At 45.3% G+C, this 20,316-nt stretch overlaps 1 protein-coding gene across 4 annotated transcripts in view; it reads right to left on the bottom strand.

The window, feature by feature from the left end:
- COL20A1 (collagen type XX alpha 1 chain) overlaps positions 1 to 20,316 on the bottom strand; it is a 52,758-nt gene that overhangs the window by 13,882 nt on the left and 18,560 nt on the right. For 3 of the 4 annotated variants that reach the window (XM_087749714.1, XM_087749712.1, XM_087749715.1), the window contains exons 15-26: positions 19,767 to 19,906; positions 19,422 to 19,551; positions 18,752 to 18,894; positions 17,481 to 17,613; positions 11,124 to 11,266; positions 10,347 to 10,476; positions 9,988 to 10,044; positions 7,172 to 7,210; positions 5,092 to 5,230; positions 2,750 to 2,892; positions 2,265 to 2,374; positions 1,341 to 1,499 (exon numbers count right to left, since the gene is read on the bottom strand). In XM_087749714.1, the coding sequence (XP_087605840.1) occupies positions 1,341 to 1,499; positions 2,265 to 2,374; positions 2,750 to 2,892; positions 5,092 to 5,230; positions 7,172 to 7,210; positions 9,988 to 10,044; positions 10,347 to 10,476; positions 11,124 to 11,266; positions 17,481 to 17,613; positions 18,752 to 18,894; positions 19,422 to 19,551; positions 19,767 to 19,906 (1,466 nt within the window). The remainder of the gene's footprint in view (positions 1 to 1,340; positions 1,500 to 2,264; positions 2,375 to 2,749; positions 2,893 to 5,091; positions 5,231 to 7,171; positions 7,211 to 9,987; positions 10,045 to 10,346; positions 10,477 to 11,123; positions 11,267 to 17,480; positions 17,614 to 18,751; positions 18,895 to 19,421; positions 19,552 to 19,766; positions 19,907 to 20,316) is intronic. The other variant, XM_087749716.1, reaches the window with a different exon arrangement.

Genomic DNA, 20,316 nt, shown 5'->3' with positions numbered 1-20,316 from the left:
TAAGGTTCCATGATAACCAGTAATGAGACACTCTGTCTTCTCAAGGGCAGAGGAGCCGTGGAAGACGTGAAGCTTTGCTGGGCTTGAAAGGCAATGGGAGTAGGGGCAGCACGAAACTGTTCATTATTTAGCTGGATCTGTCTAGCTAAGCTGCTAGCAGGGAGAGTTTGGGAGGGACAAGGAAAGCACAGGTTGCTGCCTTGTTGGCCACAGGCTTGTGATCAAATTGCCACAGAATTGATTTAGGAAATAAGTAAATACTGTTTGAATACCACTGTCCCCTGGTTTGTTACACAGCTGACCCCATATCTTACAGGCAATTCCAATGTCTACTTTTTCCCTGGTATATTCCAGACCTCTGCTTCTCTCTGCAGTTGGGGAGGCATATGGGACAAACTGTTTTTACTGTGCTGCTTTGAGGCAAGGGAAGTTGTAAATCAACTGATGCGCTGTTTTCCCCTGGACTCCTAGAACTAAAAGCAGAGCCAAGGAGTAAAAGCTTCACACAAGTCGTGAATGATTTTCTACAGTCCCACTAGCACATTGTGAGTGATGAACTTGCCCCTTATTCTGCACATACTTAACATTCCAATTTTGTGGAGTAAGTATGGCAACAGACTGCCAGGCAATGGCATGCATGGGTGTTTTTGCCCTTAGGGCTGTGCACCGGGCTGTCACAGGGCATGACACCGAGTCCACACTTTCCCTTATTCTTTCCTCTTGTAGGGAGCGGGCTCTCTGCAGTGCTGTGCGATGCAGTAAGGACATACCCGCAGGCTGGCACCAAGTGTTTGGGTTGGTTTTTTTTTTTTTCAAGTAACAGCTGACAAAGAGCCTCTATACTGACGATTGTTTTCCTATCATTTGCATGCAGATAGGCAAGCCCAAACACGCTGGAGACTGAGGCACATCCAGCCCTGTTGCCTTCAGTCACCAGCATTTCCCGATATCACTCGGTGGGGGCTGATGTGCACAACCTTCCCTTGCTGAAGCAATTCCCAAAGCCTCCTGTCTGCTTCAGCATCTTAGCACAGGATCTGTGTTTTTCCAGTCCCCAGATGACGCAGCCAGCTGAAAGCACCTCCAGGACACGGTCATGCTGCTGCCTCTGATCACAGACCTCAGAGGTAGGAGGCGAGGGGGAGAAACACCACGCTAGTAAAGCTCATTAAAATCGCAGAGATCAGCGGGATCAGGACACGGTCATGCGTCACAGCAGCATTTGGAGGCATTCAGAGCGAGAATGATGTGAGATGGCACTCCTCTCCATCTGCCTACCCCAGCCAGCTCCAAATTTAAGCCTCCCCACTCTCCAACAGCACGCACCGCTGGGGACTCACCGATGCAGACCCGCTCCTGGGTCCTCTGGTCCTTGTCACTTTTCCCAGCATGATGAAGCCAGCGGTGGAGATGCTGCCGATGGTGTTGATAGGTTTCTCTGCTATTTTCTTACAGTCCAGATAGAGTTTGATCTTGAAGTGGCTCACGGCCACGTGCACCTGGGCAGCAGGTGGAAAGAGGCGGGTTGGAGCTCCGCGACGAGATGGGGGAGTCTTTTAAAGACAGTAATGCCTTCTGCCCAATTCCCAGATTACTGCTGTTACTAGTGGTGTTTTTCTAATGACCAAATGGACCAAGGGGGCTCAGGAATAAGTTTCAGTATATGCTGTGTCTGCTATGCAACACTGCACTTTTCCCTGATGTTCCCTCACCTCTCCTTGGGAGAAGGCTTTCTGGAGTTGTAGTATTAAATAATTCTGTTTTCAGAACTAGCTGAATAATGAAACTGCCTACAGATACTGATAGAAAGTGCCCATTGCTCATTTGGGTGGACCTTTGCTCTGAGGACATAGATGGCCAAAAAAAAACCCCTGTTATGAGTGATAGGGTGGCTTTCTCACAAGGGTAGGTTTTGTTTTTTCGTTCCTTCCAGCACTAAATGGTCACCAAAATCCCAAATTAAAAAAAGTTTGATTTTTCAATTTTTCCTGATTATTAAGACCTAAAAAATCCTCAGCTTTGGAGTTTCTGGCTGGGAAGAAAAGAAATCAACACGTGGAAATCGTATTTTGAACATGGGATGAACCTTAATTCTTCACATTCATAAACTTCAGCATGTCAAATAGGTTCGCCAGTTCCCTAGCAATCTGGATGCAAAGCATTTGTATAAGCATTCCTCACTTTGAACAATACACATTGATGGCATAACACTCTCAGACTGGAGTGAGCTTGTGAACTACATTTCTCCCTCTCTTGATAAGGACCTTATGAAAGCTCCCATAGAATATCTTCTTCACTTCCTGCTGGTCAAAGGAGACTTCCTGTAAGTCAGCCTTGTAGTCGTGATTGAAATAGGTCAAGGATTTCTTACTGGCTACAGGGAAAGTAGGACAAATAACAGCTTAGAATTAAAAGAGAAATTGATTTCACCCACATACTGAACAACAGTAAATAAATAGGCTTAAACACGGTGAAAGACTTCATATGTTATAATCAAATATTTCTAAACAATGCAAAAGAAAAATAATACATAGAAATAAAGAATATGTTACAAGTAGACTAAAAACAAAAATATATCTTTTAATTGCACCAGGCAGTATTTAAAATGTAATGTTGGCAGCAACAACAAAGCTTCCCAAAAACTGCTGCTGTGTAGAGAAAAATATTAAAACTTTCCAAGTGAATACCATTCTGCTTGCAGAAATGTAAGCAAATACCTGAATTTAATGTATTCAACAAGAAACCTTACGGTCAAGGTTGACACCAAGGAGAGGCTGGAAGTCCTCGTCTGTTATTTGCCACACAGCGAAGGGCTCCTTGGGGGTCTCAGGCAGGAGGCGCAGGAGGATGCTGATGGTGTGCTCAGGTGGGATTGCAAAGAGGTGGACATCGCTGGAACGAGACAAGCCAAGCAAGCATCAATAGCTTCAAGCAGCGAGAGCCAGCAGGCAACATCCTACAGACATCGTGTTTCTTGGGCAGGGTGGCCTGGAAAAGCTTCACTCCCGGGAGCTGAACATGATATGTCAGGAGAGAGCCTGGTCCCTATGTTTTGTTCATCCCTCTCAGGCTGCTGAAGCCTGTGCTGAGCGATGAGCCCTCGAGGGCTTTCCCCTCGTGCTGTGGGGGACACCCAGGTGGAGCAGTTGCTGTCAGTCCATCCATGCCAGAGCTGCCTCAGGGAATGCTCAGAGGGCTGGAGCACCTCTCCTGTGAAGAAAGGCTGAGAGAATTGGGGTTGTTCAGCCTGGAGAAGAGAAGGCTCCGGGAAGACCTTACTGCAGCTTTTCAGTACTTAAAGAGGGCTTATAAGAAAGATGGGGACAAACTTTTTAGGAGGACCTGTTGCGATAAGACAAGGGGCTAATGGTTTTAAACTGAAAGAGGGTAGATTTAGACTAGGCATAAAGAAGAAATTTTTTGCTATAAGGGTAGTGAAACACAGGAACACGTTGCCCACAGAGGTGGTAGATGCCCCATCCCTGGAAACATTCAAGGCCAGGCTGGACGGGCCTCTGAGCAACCTGATTTGGTTGTAGATGTCCCTGATCGTTGCAGGGGGGTTGGACTAGATGACATTTAAAGGTTCCTTCCAACCCAAACTATTCTATGATTCTGTGATTCTATGAATGCTAAGACACAGCAAGTGCAGCCTTAATGCTTTTCAAAATAGAGCCCAGCAGTAGCTTACAAAACATCCCTGCCAGGCTCCCAAACACTCCCCCAACTCTCCTCTTCAAGGAGGAGGAATGGTCATTATGTAGCATAGGGTAAATCTTTAAGCCTTGGCAGAAATCTATAGAAGTGTCCTGCGGGGATAAGCATAGAGCCCACAGAAACGCCCCTCCGGGTCCCCACGTCCCAACTGCAAGATTTGGGCTCAGAGCTGGACGCCATGACCACGCAGCAATGCCCGTCAGCAGCTGCTGGCACGACCCAGCTCCCTCCGCAGCTGCTGCCAAACCCACCAGAGCACACTGGGCAGGAGCAGCAGTGAGAGGATACAAGGCAATGAGGAAGGTCAAATTGGTTATGCCTGAAATACCTCTGTAATCTGAAACAGGACACATTTGCATGGGCATATACACAACTCATCAAGCAGCTTTTCAGGACTGATTCATAAGTAATGTCAGGTTCTTATTTCTTTCTCTGTTTCTGAAGGAGCAATGTCCTTGAAAGGCATCTGTACCAGCTGAACAAAAGGATTTGCCCATAACTTTCTGAGTATTTAAACCAAAGAGTTCTCTGAATCTCCCTCACTCTGTTTACTCTAAGAAGCTTTGCTTCTTTAACTAAGATTAAACTGAGCCATTGCCTCCGTAATTAGGATTTAAACAAAGCAGCACTGAACATCAGGAGTCAGATAATTCCTGATTTATAGTTGTAAAAAATGAGTGAGGTCATGGGAGCTGCCTGGCCCACTTGGGACCCTGCAGAGAAGCCTTGTATGCAATGAAACAGGGTCAAGTCACAACTCGGAGTCAGTGGTTATTCCCTCTCATCAGTAAGGACCAAGCTGCAGAGAGAAGCTATGAGACAAGTATTTTCTAAAGCAAAGATCTGTCTCCAAACCAGAGATGGTGGGAGAAGGGATTGAAGATGAAAATGTGACCTCAAACTGCCATCACCAAAGTGTACGTGGTTGTGGACAGAATGCCTGAAGAATCGTGCAGTGTCCATACATGACATGATCCTTATGTCCATCACAGTAACTGACACTGCTGGAAAAAGTGATTTTGTGAAAAGAAAAAAACTCACTGTGAAAATGTTTGGCTGCACAAAAAAAAAAAAAAATATAATGAATGCCCCTATTGTGTCCTCTTAACTTCTGTGTGACATATGCCATACTCATCTTGAAGAAAGTCAGAGATTAATTTCTTAATTTCCTTGTTAAGGAAAAATACTCTGTCATTCTTTTCAGTCTACCTATGGTTTGATTTAGCTCATCATCTTTATCATTTCGTTTTGAAGTTGCCAGTGGGGCTGCATCATTCACCCACAAATCAGCAATCTTCCTTTGCTGTGCGCATAGCTAATGCGTATGCATGAGACCGACGATGAGGATGACACCGGTCACAGCTTCTCTCCCACCTGGTCCTCAGGGTGAGCTGAGTGTCTCTGAACAGGGTGAAGGTACGGGAACCGCTGAACACGAATGGCTCCATAGCTACGCCTTTAATGGAGGCATATTCCTTCTCTACTAAGCCAAAAGCTTCCATCATATCAAACCCTGGAAGAGACAAAAACAAACAAATAAGTGGTTAGAAAAGAGTGCAAAAGAAGTGTGATTGCGGAGCGGGTAGAATTAGCCTCTAGCTAGCATGGAGAAGGCAATAGGAGAAAACACCATAGCAACACAGCCACCAGCAAGGCTGTGCAAACGCACTAGAAACCTCGAGTGTACTCCACAAGTCACAGCCAAAGAAAATGGTTTGTGTCTGTACCCTCTGCACACATTTGCTGTAATCTTCTCCTCTTGGAGAAGAGTAGACTGAAGATGGAGGCTTTCGCACTTGTGGCTTCAAATCTCCAGAATGAGAAACAAATGAGAAAGAAGTTACTCCAACAATTTCTCCTTTTCAACTAGATGCAAAAATATTATCTTCAAAAGACATGGAATCAGTCCAGTAATTGCTACCAGGGAGAGAGAATTATTTCTGCTCTGAAATGCCTTATATGTAAGAGTCAGAAAAATTAGGAAAGAACTTTAAAATATAAGCATTTCCCTTTCTCTCTGTTTTCATGAGACACCCGGGGTGACCTGCCTTATGCGCTCTACAGAGATTCTCCCCTGACATCTCTGACATCGCCTCCCTGGCTCGTGCAGCTTCATCCCACTCTCCCAGCTCATCATTAAAGCTCCCAGTCATTTTCTCATTTCAGTTCTTTGTTCAGTAAGACAAGATCTTGCAGTTGGGCTTCTTTTTTTAGTTTATCTGAGTTTGCAGCAGGCTGGGATGAAGGAGATAGCTCATTCTTTAGCAAATGGAAAGGCTACAAATTCATTACAACGCGGTGCTTTCAGTCTGGTTTCCCTCACCCCTTCACCGTTTACAATCTTCTGCAGTTTCTTGGCTTGAATTTTTATTTTGCCTGGGGGTTGGTCCAGGGTGCTTTTTTTTAATCTTCCAACAGCACTAGGGAGTTTGCCAAAAGAAATTACCTACTTGAGAGCCATTTATCTCTGATATGGAGCTTCTGGCACAGGAACTTCCTTTAAAACAGGCAGGAAATATTGTAGTCTAAAGACTGAAAATAAGGCTTGAGTCACAATTATAAACATATTGTAATATAATCATATCATTATCATATCGTGAATCTGCCATGTAAAGGTTTCAGTGAGCTGCTAAGGAAATGGGCTGCTCCTGCCACCTTTGTCAAGGAAGAGAAGGAGAGGTCGACATTTGTTGTGGCTTTATGATTTGATTGCTTTGGCTTCTGCATTCATAGGCAGGGCAACAGTGCCAAGAGCCTCCCGGGCAGGGATGCACATCCCCATGAGCTGCAAGTGTCAGGGGTGGGAGCAGAGCGAAGGTGAAGTGGCTCAGTCACGGAATAACAGCAGAGCTGAGAACTGAAGCCAGTTTCTCAGTCTCACCCATATCACAAAGCTCTCTGGGAAGGAGGTGATATCACTTTATAAGCAGAACTAATTCTAAGTAACAAACACATACAGCAACCCCAACAGCATGAACTGGGGTTACAGCATAGACAGGAGAAATGGGAACTTGCTACCCTAGCAAAGTCCATACAGCCTGACTGCAGAGAACTCTTTGGGTATCCATACCATCTCTAGAGGATGCAAAGGTGATCTCAGTGACAGACAGAGTTTTTCTTAAGGAACCTGTATGAGTTAGGAATTGAAATCCTCTTGAAATTCAACAGCCGTTTGAAGCCTAGCTTCCTTAAGGCCAGTGAAAATCCCGGCATTAACCACTAACAGCTGAGAGCAGAGCTGGTGGAACAGCAGGAGCATACCAATTCAGTTAGTGCAGAATATTCTTCTACCTGATAGAGAATATTTTCCTATTTCAGTTCTCAGACTTCTCCCCTTTCCCTCAGGACAGGGAAACCATTTTCCCCCTCCTCAGTTCTTGCGTATTCATCAAAAGAGAAGATGAGGTAGTGTATTCACGGCCCAGCACCACTGGGGTTTGATATGCTACTGTACCTCGTACGGAGTCTTCGGTAGAGCTGATGGTGGGGCAGGCTGTGAGAAGAAAATAAAAGGGAAAAACTATTAGGGAAAAAAAGACAGTAGGAGATTATGGAAGCAAAATACGCACAGTTCCTCTAGGCAGAGCAATGGAAAAACACAGCAAAATTTAGAATATTCTACAGCTTAATTCAGAGCCTGGCCTTTACCCTTGTCTGTATATATTGAGAGAGAGAGAGAAACTGTGTTTATGCAAACATAAAGGTTGTTCCTTGGCTTGCCCATCACAAAAATAAAAATACTGTCTTTCATCATCAAACATCTTGATGATTGCTTTCTTTTGCCTAAGTCACCTGGCACCTTACAATATGAAATACAAGGGAGCATCATGTTCTGCAAGTTTCTCTTTAAAAATAGACATCAAAACACTGATTTTTTTCTTTTTTTAACCAGCACTTTCACTGCAACGTGCGCCTTAATGGTGTTGTAAAATAAAGATATCTGCACTTCCAAAGTTTGTACCTGAAATTCAAAATACACACAGCAAAAATATATATCTCAACCTGAGAGTTTGGCTTTTGAACTCTTTAGGGAAACACGAAGAGTTTTGGCAAAGTTTTGCAGTTTGCCTTACAGAATTTCCCTTGATGAATCCTCTAAGATACCAAAGGACACAAAGCAAAACCAGAGGAGAAAATACTGGGACGTGAAGCTGGAACACGAGGCCCCATGGGTACGAGCACTCTCCATTTAAAAGGCTCAGGTAAGGGGGTGTTTTAGAAAACAGTGCACGAATGCTACTTTCAATTATCTGCTGCCATGTAAATCCCAGGCCATGGATGCCAGATGGAGCTGGGACAAAGGGAATGCTTGACGCAAAATGAGAAATGTCCCTGAAAATCAAGGACACTTGACAAGATGGGCTATTTCATAAATGGTTTTCTAGGTTATCAGTATAATAGAATCGAGCAGATCATTATATTGAGACTTCGTCATAGCCTTGTTATTGCTATTCTTGCATCAATGCCATTTCATACCTCATCAGAAAAGCAGGGCTTCCAATTCTCCATACCTAACTTTTGTAAAATGTGTAAAAAAATTAAAGGGGGTGACTTACCCTCCCCAAGGCACCTGGCTTTCCTAACTCTATAGGAGTCTCAATGCCATGCTTCATGACCAAGACATACATCAAAGAAAGGGCACCCAAACCTATGGCTTTGATGGTCATGGGACTGCTGAAGGAGTTAAACCACAAAGACTTACAAGTTGCCATGACCTCCATTATTCAACCTGATGCATACTTCCATACCATAATCCCTGCAGAACTGGATATAAAACTATTGAAGGCATCTATGGAAATCAGTCAAGAAATCAGCTACTGAAACTTGAGCCTCAAAACCATCTCTTTGAGCTTTACCAGCCCCTGGTTGTGGAGCAATGTCCTACATCCAGGATGATCTGACTTACGTCTACAAGCTATACACTGCTCTTTCCCTTCCCCTTCCAGAAACCAGCCAGCTTTCCAAAGGCAAAGCATTGCTCAGAATTGAAGCATGATTAAGAAAAAAAAAGAAATTCTGCCTATAAGCAGGCTATAAACTTGCCCATTTACCAGGTATCTGACTTTCTTGCTTGGGAGTCAGGGAGTTCTTTCTGACCCTTGCCCAGACCCCAGGGTCCCTCTTGCTGACATCCCTGGCAATCCTCACCTCCTTCCCAGGCTGAAGGCACTTGGGTTGCTCACGGTTCTTTGATCTGGCAATGCTCAGCTTCAACAAAGCATATCAGAGTCAGGGTAAGGATCCCTGACACTGACAGTGTGCAGTTCTGCTTTGAAGATTTTTGCTAGCCTTTCCAGCCTAGGACTCCTGCTGTCTTGTTGTTCTCTTTGTTTTTTGTTGTTCTCCCCAAGTCCCAGCCAAATGCAGTTATTCACTATACAATAAACATTCACTCCTGCAACGTCAGACCATTTCTGTCAATAATTTGGTTACACGTCAATATATGAGGCTTTTACTGCACATCAAACAGTTTTCCCAGCATTATTACATATCATCTCCGCTTCTTAAAAAACGTTACTTTATAAAACATACAGAATTTAATATTTCTCCTATTGTCTTTTCAGCTATCATAGCCAAACACCTATATTAAATTCTACAAGGTGACTCATCAACCTTATGGGAGGATTGTTTTCTGCTTCAAAGTTCACAGAACTTTTCCACTGTGCTCTGAACACCTGTAGATTTCCTCAATAAGCCACCTGAAAACCTGGTCTTCTTTGTTGGGTACAAACTAAAATTTTCTCATCTAATCTGCTTCATTCTTCCTTCGTGGCTTCCCCCAATACATTTTAAAACTGAAGTTTTGTTTAGAATTTATTTCAAACCGACAGGAAAAGGCATTACTGCCACAATATCTGTATTCTAATATTTGCTTCTTAACAACTTTTTATAGCCCTGTTAATTCAACATTTCTTGCTAATCCGTTTCAGTTTGCTTTATATCAGCATATGAGAACATATGCTCATTAAATTTAATAAGGGACTTTACAGGGAACTTTAATTTAAATCATGTCACCATTCCCTTTGCTCCATTTTGGTCAAGTTGTGCAGAAATCCTCTAAGAATACTATCAGTCCCTTTACTAAGTGAGTCTGATTTTAAGAAGTTATGTGGTTTCTGGCTGCCCTTGGGTGGTCCCCAGAGGCATCTGTCAAGAAATGGCATACCCACTCCTGCCTGCCCTGCAGAGCCCACACCTCTGCGATTTGTTACTGAAAAAAAAAAAAAAAAAAACAAAAAACAAAGCAAGACTTTATAGGAAGTGATTTACCCTCTGTTTTTGATGGAACAAATCCTCGTATTGAAGGGAATTTAGACAACACAGGAGCTGAAAGAGAAAGCAATGCAAGCGTGAGCTTTGTTATTCAGGATGACGATGCCCGGCTCGAGACCCGGATGGTCACCAGCCCTTCCCGGTCATTCTGGAATTGCAAATAATGTACGGGAGGAGTGCAGAAGTTGACGCAGGAGTTTCCCTTTTCAAGACTAGTAGTCTGCCCTGCTGAGCAAAACCCTGCCCTTGGCCATAGCCCAGTGCAAGGACGGACATCGCTGCCCCAATAGAGATTGCCTCAAGACTGATGGATGGAAGGTTATGAAGAACACGCACATGCCAACTGAAATGCTTACCTGTCCGTCCTGTTGTGGACGTGCTCTCGCTCTCTCCTGTGTAGTGGATGGCAGAAACAATCACCTTGTAGGCTCGATCAGGCAGCAGTGGCTGCAGGGTCACGCTGCTGCTTTTGCCAGAAGCCATGATCTACAGCGGGGTGGAAAAAGAGCCCAACATTTGGGCAGGCTTCCCGTTATAGCTCTTACTTACACCCCAGAGCTACATGGAGGGGTTCTAGCGGCGAATCCTGGGACAACAGGGCTCGGGGCAGTGTCCCTGCTTAGTTCAGGGAATGGTGAAAGCAAGCCAAGGAAGCCTGGCTATGCACTCCCATCAGACCGGCCATGTCCAAGTATTTCCCTATGTAAAGACCCCCATATTCCCCATGCAAATGTGTCAGAAGTGCCTTATAACATGGTAACCAGTCTGGGTTTGAGCAGAAAAACTGGGTTTTAAAAGGTTAATGTTTAACCTCCCTAAGTCAGAGGGGCAGTAGGTTTATCCTTAACCCCTCTGCCTCCAAGAATTCCCCACCCCAGTTCAGGGAGAGGAGAAAGCTGCATTATTAGCAGCTTTAATAGAGACAAATATCTTAATCACAACCAAGCCTGGAGCTCCCCTTCACAAAGCAACACACCAACAAGCCAGAGGAAGAGATTTGTTTTTGTACTCCTGTGAACCAGCTATCCTTATGGTAAACCCTACTGGAGTGAGCAGAGCTCCCCTGGGCATGAAATTGTCCCCATGTCCCTCTGGTCCAGTGCCTGTCACCTACAAAGGAGCCGGAGACTTACTGTTTGCTGAGCACCAGCATCAGAAACAGGGTTGTAGGTGATTTTGTAGTGCTGTATGCGGCCGTCGGGGGGGGTCCAGTGGACCTGGAGGCTGGTGGGGGTCTCGGAGTCAATGAAGAGGTTGGTGGGTGGGCTCCGGGAATCTGTGGCAGGGATTGAAGATGAACAGCATAAAAGGCAGGTAGTAATGTCTATAAATGAGGCCAGCAGCACTTGCTTCCAAGCACATTTCTGAATGGTTCAGTGCTCTGCTGTGCTGTTAACCAGCACTCGGAGCAGCAGCAGTCACCTTGGGGACCAAGGAAGAGAGAAAAGAGATCCTGGAGGGACGAGGATTGTCGGAGTACAACACCGTACAGCTCAAGCATCCAAAAATTCAAACCCTAGGACCTGGAAATAAATCTTGGAAGGACAGGAGAGTCCTGGAAGCACAAGGACAAGAGATCCTTTGCATACATCGGAGACAAACACCAAAGAACACCCTTCATAAAGGCCCAAATTGCAACTGAGTTTCGTCAAAGATCTGGAGACACACTGGACAAACATCTTGATTGCTTGTTAAACCTGGATCACACTTCAAAGTTAACCCATCATAATTTCTAACATTTTCCAGCTTTTTCTTTCTGTTATAAAATTATTCTCAAAAAACCCAGAGCAGCCAGCACACAACAGTTTTGTCTAGCACTTCTCACACCAACACCCACAGCCTCGAGGAGGGGATCACATACGGTGCCTGAGCTACTCTCCCTTTTCTGGCCCTGCACTGCGATGTATGGATGTATCCCAAACAGGTGATGGGCTGAGCCACAGTCAGCCAGAAAAGGGTTTGCCAGAGACCAAATCTGAGCAATTTTTAATTATGTAAATGCATTTCTTTCTCTGGGGTCCTGCTGTGTAGCAAACTGTACCTGGCGACAGAGGCTGTTATGCTGGAGTGATTTATCTGAGCAGGGGCTGAGAGTTAGTAAGAGAAAGGCAGAAGGAGCTAAATCCATGCACTGTTTAAACAAGGGGCTCGAGAGCGTGGGGTCATCGGCTCCTGGAGCTTGTTTCCAACCAGCGTCTTGTTCTGCGTAAATGCATGTGCCTGGCCCTGAACCCATGCTGGTGCGGAGACGCAGAAGTCTTGGACATTTTATTCAGAAGAGACTAAAAATTATAGGTGAGCCCTAAAGGCAGTCAAGGACACACACCCAGGCTATGAGATTTCTATTCTGCAGTTTTACCTGTAAGGCTCTTCTGCCCACCCAGCAAAGTCTAGGGTGACCTTAGAGCACAGGTTGAATGAAGATCGTTTGCATCTTCATTGATCCTCCTTCCCTTTTCTGTATAAAATGAGCTTATTCTACTGAAGCTGAACCAAGTTTGCTGGCAGCTGAATCAGACTGGAGGCTGTTGCTGTGCATCACCGCAAGGTAAAGCGGAGAAGAAAACAAGTGTGGGAGGTAAAGTCATTTCAACAGCACTATTATTAGTGCTGTGCTGTACGTCTGCATCTTTGCTGGCTGCATTGGCTATTTCCTTAAACTGAGGTAAGTGGAGACTGTTTAAGTGAACAAAGGAAAAGTTAGGGGAAGTCTTCTGAGTTGGGTTTATTCTGGAAAGCCCCCAGGCCCAGCAGAATTTGATGGCATGGATCTGACAGCCAGGGGAAAGGTCACCTCCCAAAGCTGCCCAGGAGGAAAGAAGCATCTCTGACACAGAGGACACCATCTGTGCCTTTGAATACCTCTTGAACTTCTGCTCCTCCACAGGAGGAATCCCAGGCTGCTTGCTCTTGGGTCTAACCAGCACCACAGGCACATTTTCAAATAAGAGTAAAACCTTGGAGTTCAGTCCATCAGAATACTCGTCTGCAATGATTATATAGGTCATGGTTTTTCCCCTCACTGCCACAGGTTGAAGCTTCTTCCCCACTTTCAATCCCTTTTATTTGCTATGTATGCTCTGGTAGGAAGAGCTCATTGAGGAGCTGGATAAAGAACGTGAAGACATTTCTTCTGGAGATGCTTCTGGCACAGCTTAGCTAGAGGAATGGGGCACATAAGCACTTTGTAATCCACTTCAGTGCAAAGTCATCCAGGGTGTCTCAGCCCAGCTTCAGCAGCAGTTCCCATCCAAACTGCTCTCTCCTTCTTCACACAGAAGAGGAGACAACACACTTGCGTGCTCTACCCTGGTGGCAGAAACTTCCAAGAGACACTTTCTGAGCAGATGGGGAGGATGGGGAGGGGTAACATTACCAAATTTGTGAAGAAGCTCTTCCCAAGTCCATATTTACTAATTTTTGTCTCATCTTGCCTAAGCTGAGGGACTTCTTTCATGGCCCCACCTCTGTGGTTCTTAGTCTGATGTACTACGTGGGCTGCCCTATTGCAGACTGGTCCATTTGTCCCTCTGCCTGGAAAAGCCCGTGTTAGCAAACAACTAAGATTCAGAAACACAGTTGGGATATGGTGGCTTAGCATGTAACCATTCCTCCACTGAGCCTGGGACACAACGCAACTTCACTTTAAACTTCTAGGTAGGATTTGAGCTAAGCTGGGCAAGGATGGTGGCAGCATAATTTGACTGAATTGGTTGAATAACTTGTTATACTGCTGAAATTCAGTTACATATACAGTAGACCTTGCATCCAGGTTCCCAAGTCATGTCACAGCCCTTTTGCTGTGGGGACAGTCCCTGTGCCACCACGGACTGCTAACATGTCCTCTGATGCTCATTCTCATCACTGCTGCCTCAGAGCCTCAATCCTGAAACCCTCTGCCAGAAAGAGATCCTGATATCCTTGTCCTTCAGAACAAACAGGTGACTCTTACTTTGTTCAAGCCCCTTTTCCTTAGCCTGGATGAAAGAAATTCCTCTCAGTACAAAAAAAGAGGTCCCTGTCTGCTTCTCAGCAGGATCAAAAGCCACCCCTTCCAGCATCTTCCAAGGATCACCACTCAGCAACACCTCTGTGTCCCAGTAACTTCCTCTCCCAAAGAGCATCTTCTGCACTCCCACTAGCTTGCAGTTATAGGTTTATATATGTTTGAAGTACCACTAAAGTTGTTTATTAATATGACAAATGATCACTACGCAGAGCCTTTGATCAAGGATGAGGACTTTGTTACACTTGACAATTTATAGTAATGTACTGAAAGAAGAGCTCTTAACCCAAATGAGACTTCAGTCTAAATATAACAGAGAGACAAGCAGAAGCATCAGTTCTGTGGATAAGCACACGGTAACAATTTTGTGATCCGTGGGAAATACATCAGTGTGCTTTTGTTCCTGCTCTGCCTCTTGGTAAGTCTGCAGAGAAAGGTTTGCTTAACTGGGTTACTGAAAAATAATCCTAAACTACTACTTTTTTTCCCTACTCAAGACTAAGAATTGAAAAAATCCACTTGCTCCATGCATTTTGCGACAACTAATGCACTCCCTTTGGCACCAGGTTTTTGCTTGGGTTTCAGGCTCATATAAAAGTAAGGCGATGGCAGAGAGGGACTGGACTCATGGAAGGAGAGAGGTGGTTGTCAGCCTACCCTTGCTAGTGCAGCCACTGTGGGGAGGTGCCCTCCAAGCAGAAGGATGCCCAGACCACCTGGCACTGGTGGTGGGAATGAAATTAAGGTATCTATCTCAGTTATTTATGCTGCAATGATCTCACTTCATGTAAATAGTCAAATATTCAAATAAATAATAATAGTTTTTTTTAAAAGACCAAGGATCTGAGTTTTTCCAGCTACACATCTTAACTCCAAAAGTAATTTTTACTTCCTCTTGCTCTCTCTGAATATTTAATTACACCATTACAACTTACTTAAACACTGAGTGCTGAGCTAGGTAAGAGGGGACCTGCACCATATCACTGTCTCCAACTTTTGTTCCTTTTCCAGCTAAAGCTATTCAACTATTTTAAGTTGATTTCCTAAACATTTGAGGATAAGTATCAAGCCATAACTTTGAAAAAAATTTTCTGCCTGCCAGGAAGAAGAGAAACCTCATCCCAAGCTTACCAAATGACACACCACAGTGATGCATGGTTTTGGATTTTATAAGAGAGGGTGATGTTTCTGATGACTTATCGTCTGTGAGGGACTGGTGTCTGCAGGGTCCCTTGGCCTTGAAATGGGTGTTTCAGGTGGGGCGAGAGGGATTAGTGGTCCTGAATAAAATGAACTTGGCGTTCTCACCTCACCCCCAGGGGAGGAACGTGGTTCCATTTCACAAAACCAGCATGCAGAGAGCATCGCTCTGACCTGGCATTTTTTTCCCTTAACCTTTAAAGAAGAAAGTATTCTGGGGAGGATGAAGGTCGGGGAGAGAAGCTTGTGTTACCAGTGCTTCCTGCTGAGTTTCACTTCAGCCACTGCCCTTAAACTTCAGTGTTTCTTGCAAATTCTACTGAGACATTTTTAAGAGAAACTTCGTGACTTGACCTATTCCTATATAAGGGGATGCTGCCAAGGGAGGAAAAGAGAAAAGCAATGATGAAAGGAAGAGTGGTTTCTCAACCTACTCTAACGCGTACTTTTGTTTCTGTTTCGTACAGCCTGATCACTGCTATTCACCAGGTTGCAACACAAAGTCTGCCATCCTGAGGAGAACTAGGTAGCTTTTGTTAGTGTTTCAGCCCCCAGAATTTCATTTTATGATTAAAATTAGGGTGGAGAGGACTGATAAAAATCAAACCAAGGGTTTGGGGTTTTCCAGATAACATAAGAGATTGCCATGCTCTAGCTGAATGAGTTACTATCCACCAGCTCTGACATGTAGATTGACCCTGTTAGACATCCTAACCACTCATAATTGCACAGTACAACATGGTACCTTTTGCTTGAAGCAGTGAAGGTTTGAAGAATAACCATATCCTAGAATTTCCCAGAGTCCCGCCTACTGCCACATCTTCCCACACATCCATTACACAAGCCTTATTCAATTTGCTGGCATCCACAAGTTTCCTCTGAACTGCCCAAGATCAGCACTGCCTCCTGGAAACCATCACCCATCCCTTCTCCTGTGCCACTTCTCCCCTGTGGGCATTTCTTACTTTAAATATTAAAAAGAAAGAAGCACCATCAAAGACATTGATTGCACATGTAAATAGCGGCCCCAAGAAGTGTGTGGCACTGTCCTGACTCCTCATGCAAACTGACCAGCAGCACCCAGCCACTGAGACTCTGGTTTGGCTGCCCGGCGGCACACCTGATTTCTTTGACTGCTTTACTTTCTTCATGCAGCAAGGCAAAGTCTACCATCCTGAAGGCATCCTCGATCCTGAACAAGGACAGCAGCTGACAAGCAGAAGTCAAATTGCCTTCCATGTCCCACCAGGGTGCCAACGCCAGCAGGGACCAGCTTGTTCGAATATGCCTTGAAGGGCACCATCGCATACCATTTGTGGTGGGCTGAGGGAGCTTCTCTGACATTTTGTAATTCATGCCTTAAAACGTAGCCATTCATTTTCCAAAGCCTCTAAACAGCTCTAATTGTCCCTTTATCATTATATACCTGTAGGATGCTTTCATTTACTTTTTTTTCTTGTCAGTATGCAGCTCCTAGGTACTTGCCTGAGGTGGCTTTATATAAACAAATGTTATTATTACTCATTATTAATAAAACCTGACTTTCTTATTCCAAGGTTGCCATTTACTCTGAGATTCATCAGCTCAGCACCAGCCTAAATGAGTTCATTCTGCAAAGCAGGTTGAGAGCTGAGAGATGGAGGAGAGGACTGCTGCAGTTGAATGAATTGTATTCCATTCACTGCCAACAAAGCCATTATACAAGCAATATTAATTAAGAGGACCTCTGGGAGTGCCACTTTTTAACCTCCTATCCTGCCTGTACAAAGCAAGATTTAGATAATGCTTCCAGGCAGAGTCTGCCTGCAGGATTCTCTCTCATTTTTGTAAGTGCCTTCAGATGAAGCACAGCTCAGCAATGACGTAGCTGAAGAAATCCTCACCCTCCTTTACAGACGATATTTTACTAACAAGAAACATCCATTAGGCAGCATAGTGATACGTTCAGCTGAACACCCTACAGAAAGGCAATTCATTTGCATCAATACACTCTACAGAAGCAGGAGGGGAAAGCAAAGTATTCTACATGAAACACATTGCAAGGGTGTCAGATGCTTATAAGATGCACCAGCCTGCTTGTGTTTGCCCAGCCTATTTTTCTCAGGACAAATTCAGAACACTAAGACAGAAGGCTAAATACCTCTAGCCACTTTCAGACATTCAGGTTTGGGTTTTCAGAGCTGGAGATGACCAGATCTGAGCTGCTGGTCTGCGATGGGTTCTGAGGCATCCCGTGCCCTGTTTAGTATCCCTAGGCTGTGGATACCAAGCACTGATCACTTACTGGTCCTGTGCTGAACAGAAACTGTGTCACTTCGAGCACCATCTTTGTAATAGGCCCAGATGGATATTTTATAGTCAGTGTTCTTCTGCAAGCCTGGCAGGACAGCAGTTGCCACATTTCCAGCGATGGAGAGCTGCAGCAGGGGAAGAAATGAGTCAGTCGAGTTCCCAGGCATCCCCAAGCTAGTTCATGCCATCCAAGTGTCTGTCTCACAGATTGCCCGTAGGCACAAATGAGTTAGCACTGGGCTTTGGGGACAAAGTCTACTGTTGTGAGTTGCACACATCTAAGCAAAAGCAAAACTCCAGCCCTGATGAATGCAGAGGAGATGCCCGTGTATTGCTGCCCAGTTATAGTCAGCAGCTACTTCAGTATCGTGATGCAGTGCTCTGACACAAGGCAGTCAGCCTGCCCTGAGCATAAAATCCCTTTGCTCGGTTTCCAGCTTGCAACCAGTTTCCAGATGCGCTGGGGACAGAAGCCCCAGTATGCCCCTATTCCAGCCCAAGTGTGAAGCACTGTATGAGAGACTTGTGTATTTAACCCACTTCAACTGCTGTTTGCACTCAGACTGAAAATAGGGGCTTGAGATGGAAGAGGTCACCCGGTCCATCCCTGCCCCTCCTGCACCAGCTCTGTCCCTGGTCATTCCCCTCTGTGTGCTCCTCAGTTGGACCTCATCCTTCTTGAAGAGCAGTATCCCAAAAAGTAGTCGGTGCTTAGTAGCACTGAGGAAAGCAAAAGTTGCTTCACCTGTCTTAGAGGCGATACCTCTAGCTAGAAATACTTGAGTATTATCTTTGTCTTTTCCACAACAACTTGACATTGTGGGCTGGTGATTCTCTGCAACCCCAGATCTTTTTCTACTGAATTGCTTCTTAGCAATTTGTTCTACATCCTGTATACCTGTAGTTAATTATTCCTGCCTAAGCTTAATACTTTCTGCTTGTACCTATTGAATTTCATCCTTGAGATTTTCCAGAACACTTCTGCCATCTTCCCAGAGCCTGTAGGACTCTGGCCCTGCCATCCCGCTGTCTGTCCCACTTCCAGCACTCAAGGTGACAGCTCCATTGAACAGAGCCAGATGCAGGACAGACCCTGCCTTATGCCATAGGCTCCTTCAGCTGGGTGCTGAATTGTTTAATTTCTTGAGTGCATGAATCTGAATAGTTTTGCACCTCCCTATGCCACTCTTGCAGGTGAGTTCAGAGCCATCAAGTAGGCACAAAGCCAACCCAGCCTCCCCGCAGCTGTGCATGGGTCTGTACCTCCTGAGGCTTCTCTCCACCGACTGTGCTCCATTTGATCTGATAGACAACCACATCGGAGGCAGCGACAGCTTCCCACTGCAGTCGGAGGCTGTTCCCGGAGAGCTCGGTAACCTTCAGTGCCCGCGGCGGGGGGACCTTTACTGAGGGATGCAGAAGGAAAACCAGCTGAAGCGCAGGTGCTGACAGCGCCTTGTCAGAGCCAAGGTGGGGAGCAGATGGTTGGGGAGCAAAACATCAACCAGGCAGATGTCTGAGACCAGCCTGTCTTTCACTTCTTCAGACCCATATGACAACAGCCATCAGGACAGAAAGGGGTAAATTATTTTTAAAACCCTAATTAAGGAGGATTATCTCATTTGTGGAGAGGACACATACGACGCTGGTATTGTAAAGGGGAGAAGGCTAGGAAGGCTCACAAGGACACAGAGGTTAATGATATATCATGCTTTTTCTTCATTTGCTTCCTTTCTCTATTCCTTCCAACTCATTTAAAACATAATGCAGTTGGATGTATTCACACACAAAGAACAACAGTCATCTGGGTTTTGTGCAAGGGTTTTGGCCATAAGCTGCTGGGACCAATCTTCAAAGCATCCCGGTTCAAATACACACAAGCCAGTTTTGTCACCTGTTACTGGGACCAAAAGTGTTTCCATTCCCTACTTACAGGTGGTAACATTGCCGGTAATTGGAAAGGAGTCCCCTTCATCATACGTAGATCGGACACTGATGAAGTATTGGGTGAGGGAGGACAAAGGTCTCAGGACAGTGGATGTTGCAGTGCCAGGAACCTCCACCTGCAGTGGAGGAGTTGTATGAGTATTAGGAGAGGAGCATGGGGACAGCTGCAGAGGGGTTAGCACATGGGTAGCAACTGCATCCAAAGTGCCCATTTCAGAGTTAAAACACTGCCAGCAGGTAAGCCCTCCCTGACCCATGCAGCTGAAGGAGAACAGGGCAGCATCTGACCTCCCAAATCTCTTTTCCTTCTACCAACCCCTTGAGGACTCACCTCCCCAGTGTTGCTCCCTCTGCCAGAAACATAGGTGACGCGGTGGGCTTTCACTGCCGGAGACGCAGCCTCCCAGCTGACTCGAACGGATGCGTGGCTGAGCTCAGAGAAGCTCAGGTACCTGGGAGGACTCAAGGCCACTGCAACAACAGTTAGTGACAGCACGCCAAGGTTTCATAGGCTGCACAATGACAATGCCACCAGTTGCCTCCTGCTGCTCTTAGATGACCCCACCTTGAACTAAGAGACTCATTCACCATGTGGGGAAATATTCTCTTTATGTCACTACCATACATGCCTCTGGGATGTCTTGAAAGGCTACCTGGGCTTTAGGTGAAGAAACAGACAAATAATTCCCTTTTTCTCCCCAGACAACAAAGACCTCAGGGAACAGCTCTTTTAGGAGTCCTTTTTTACCAGGGGAAAAATCACTCCTTTTTCACAGCTCACCATGTAATTAGAGATCCCCTTGGGGACCAATATTCACTTGAGATCAGGCAGGGAAGAGGCAGTGTGTTTACAAGCCACATGCACAATATGGGAAGCACCT

This window comes from Nipponia nippon, unplaced genomic scaffold (genome assembly GCF_047370975.1).
Source record: "Nipponia nippon isolate SJK-2023a ecotype South Korea unplaced genomic scaffold, ASM4737097v1 scaffold_13, whole genome shotgun sequence".
Lineage (NCBI taxonomy): Eukaryota > Metazoa > Chordata > Aves > Pelecaniformes > Threskiornithidae > Nipponia > Nipponia nippon.
This window is presented reverse-complemented; position numbering and strand designations above follow the sequence as displayed.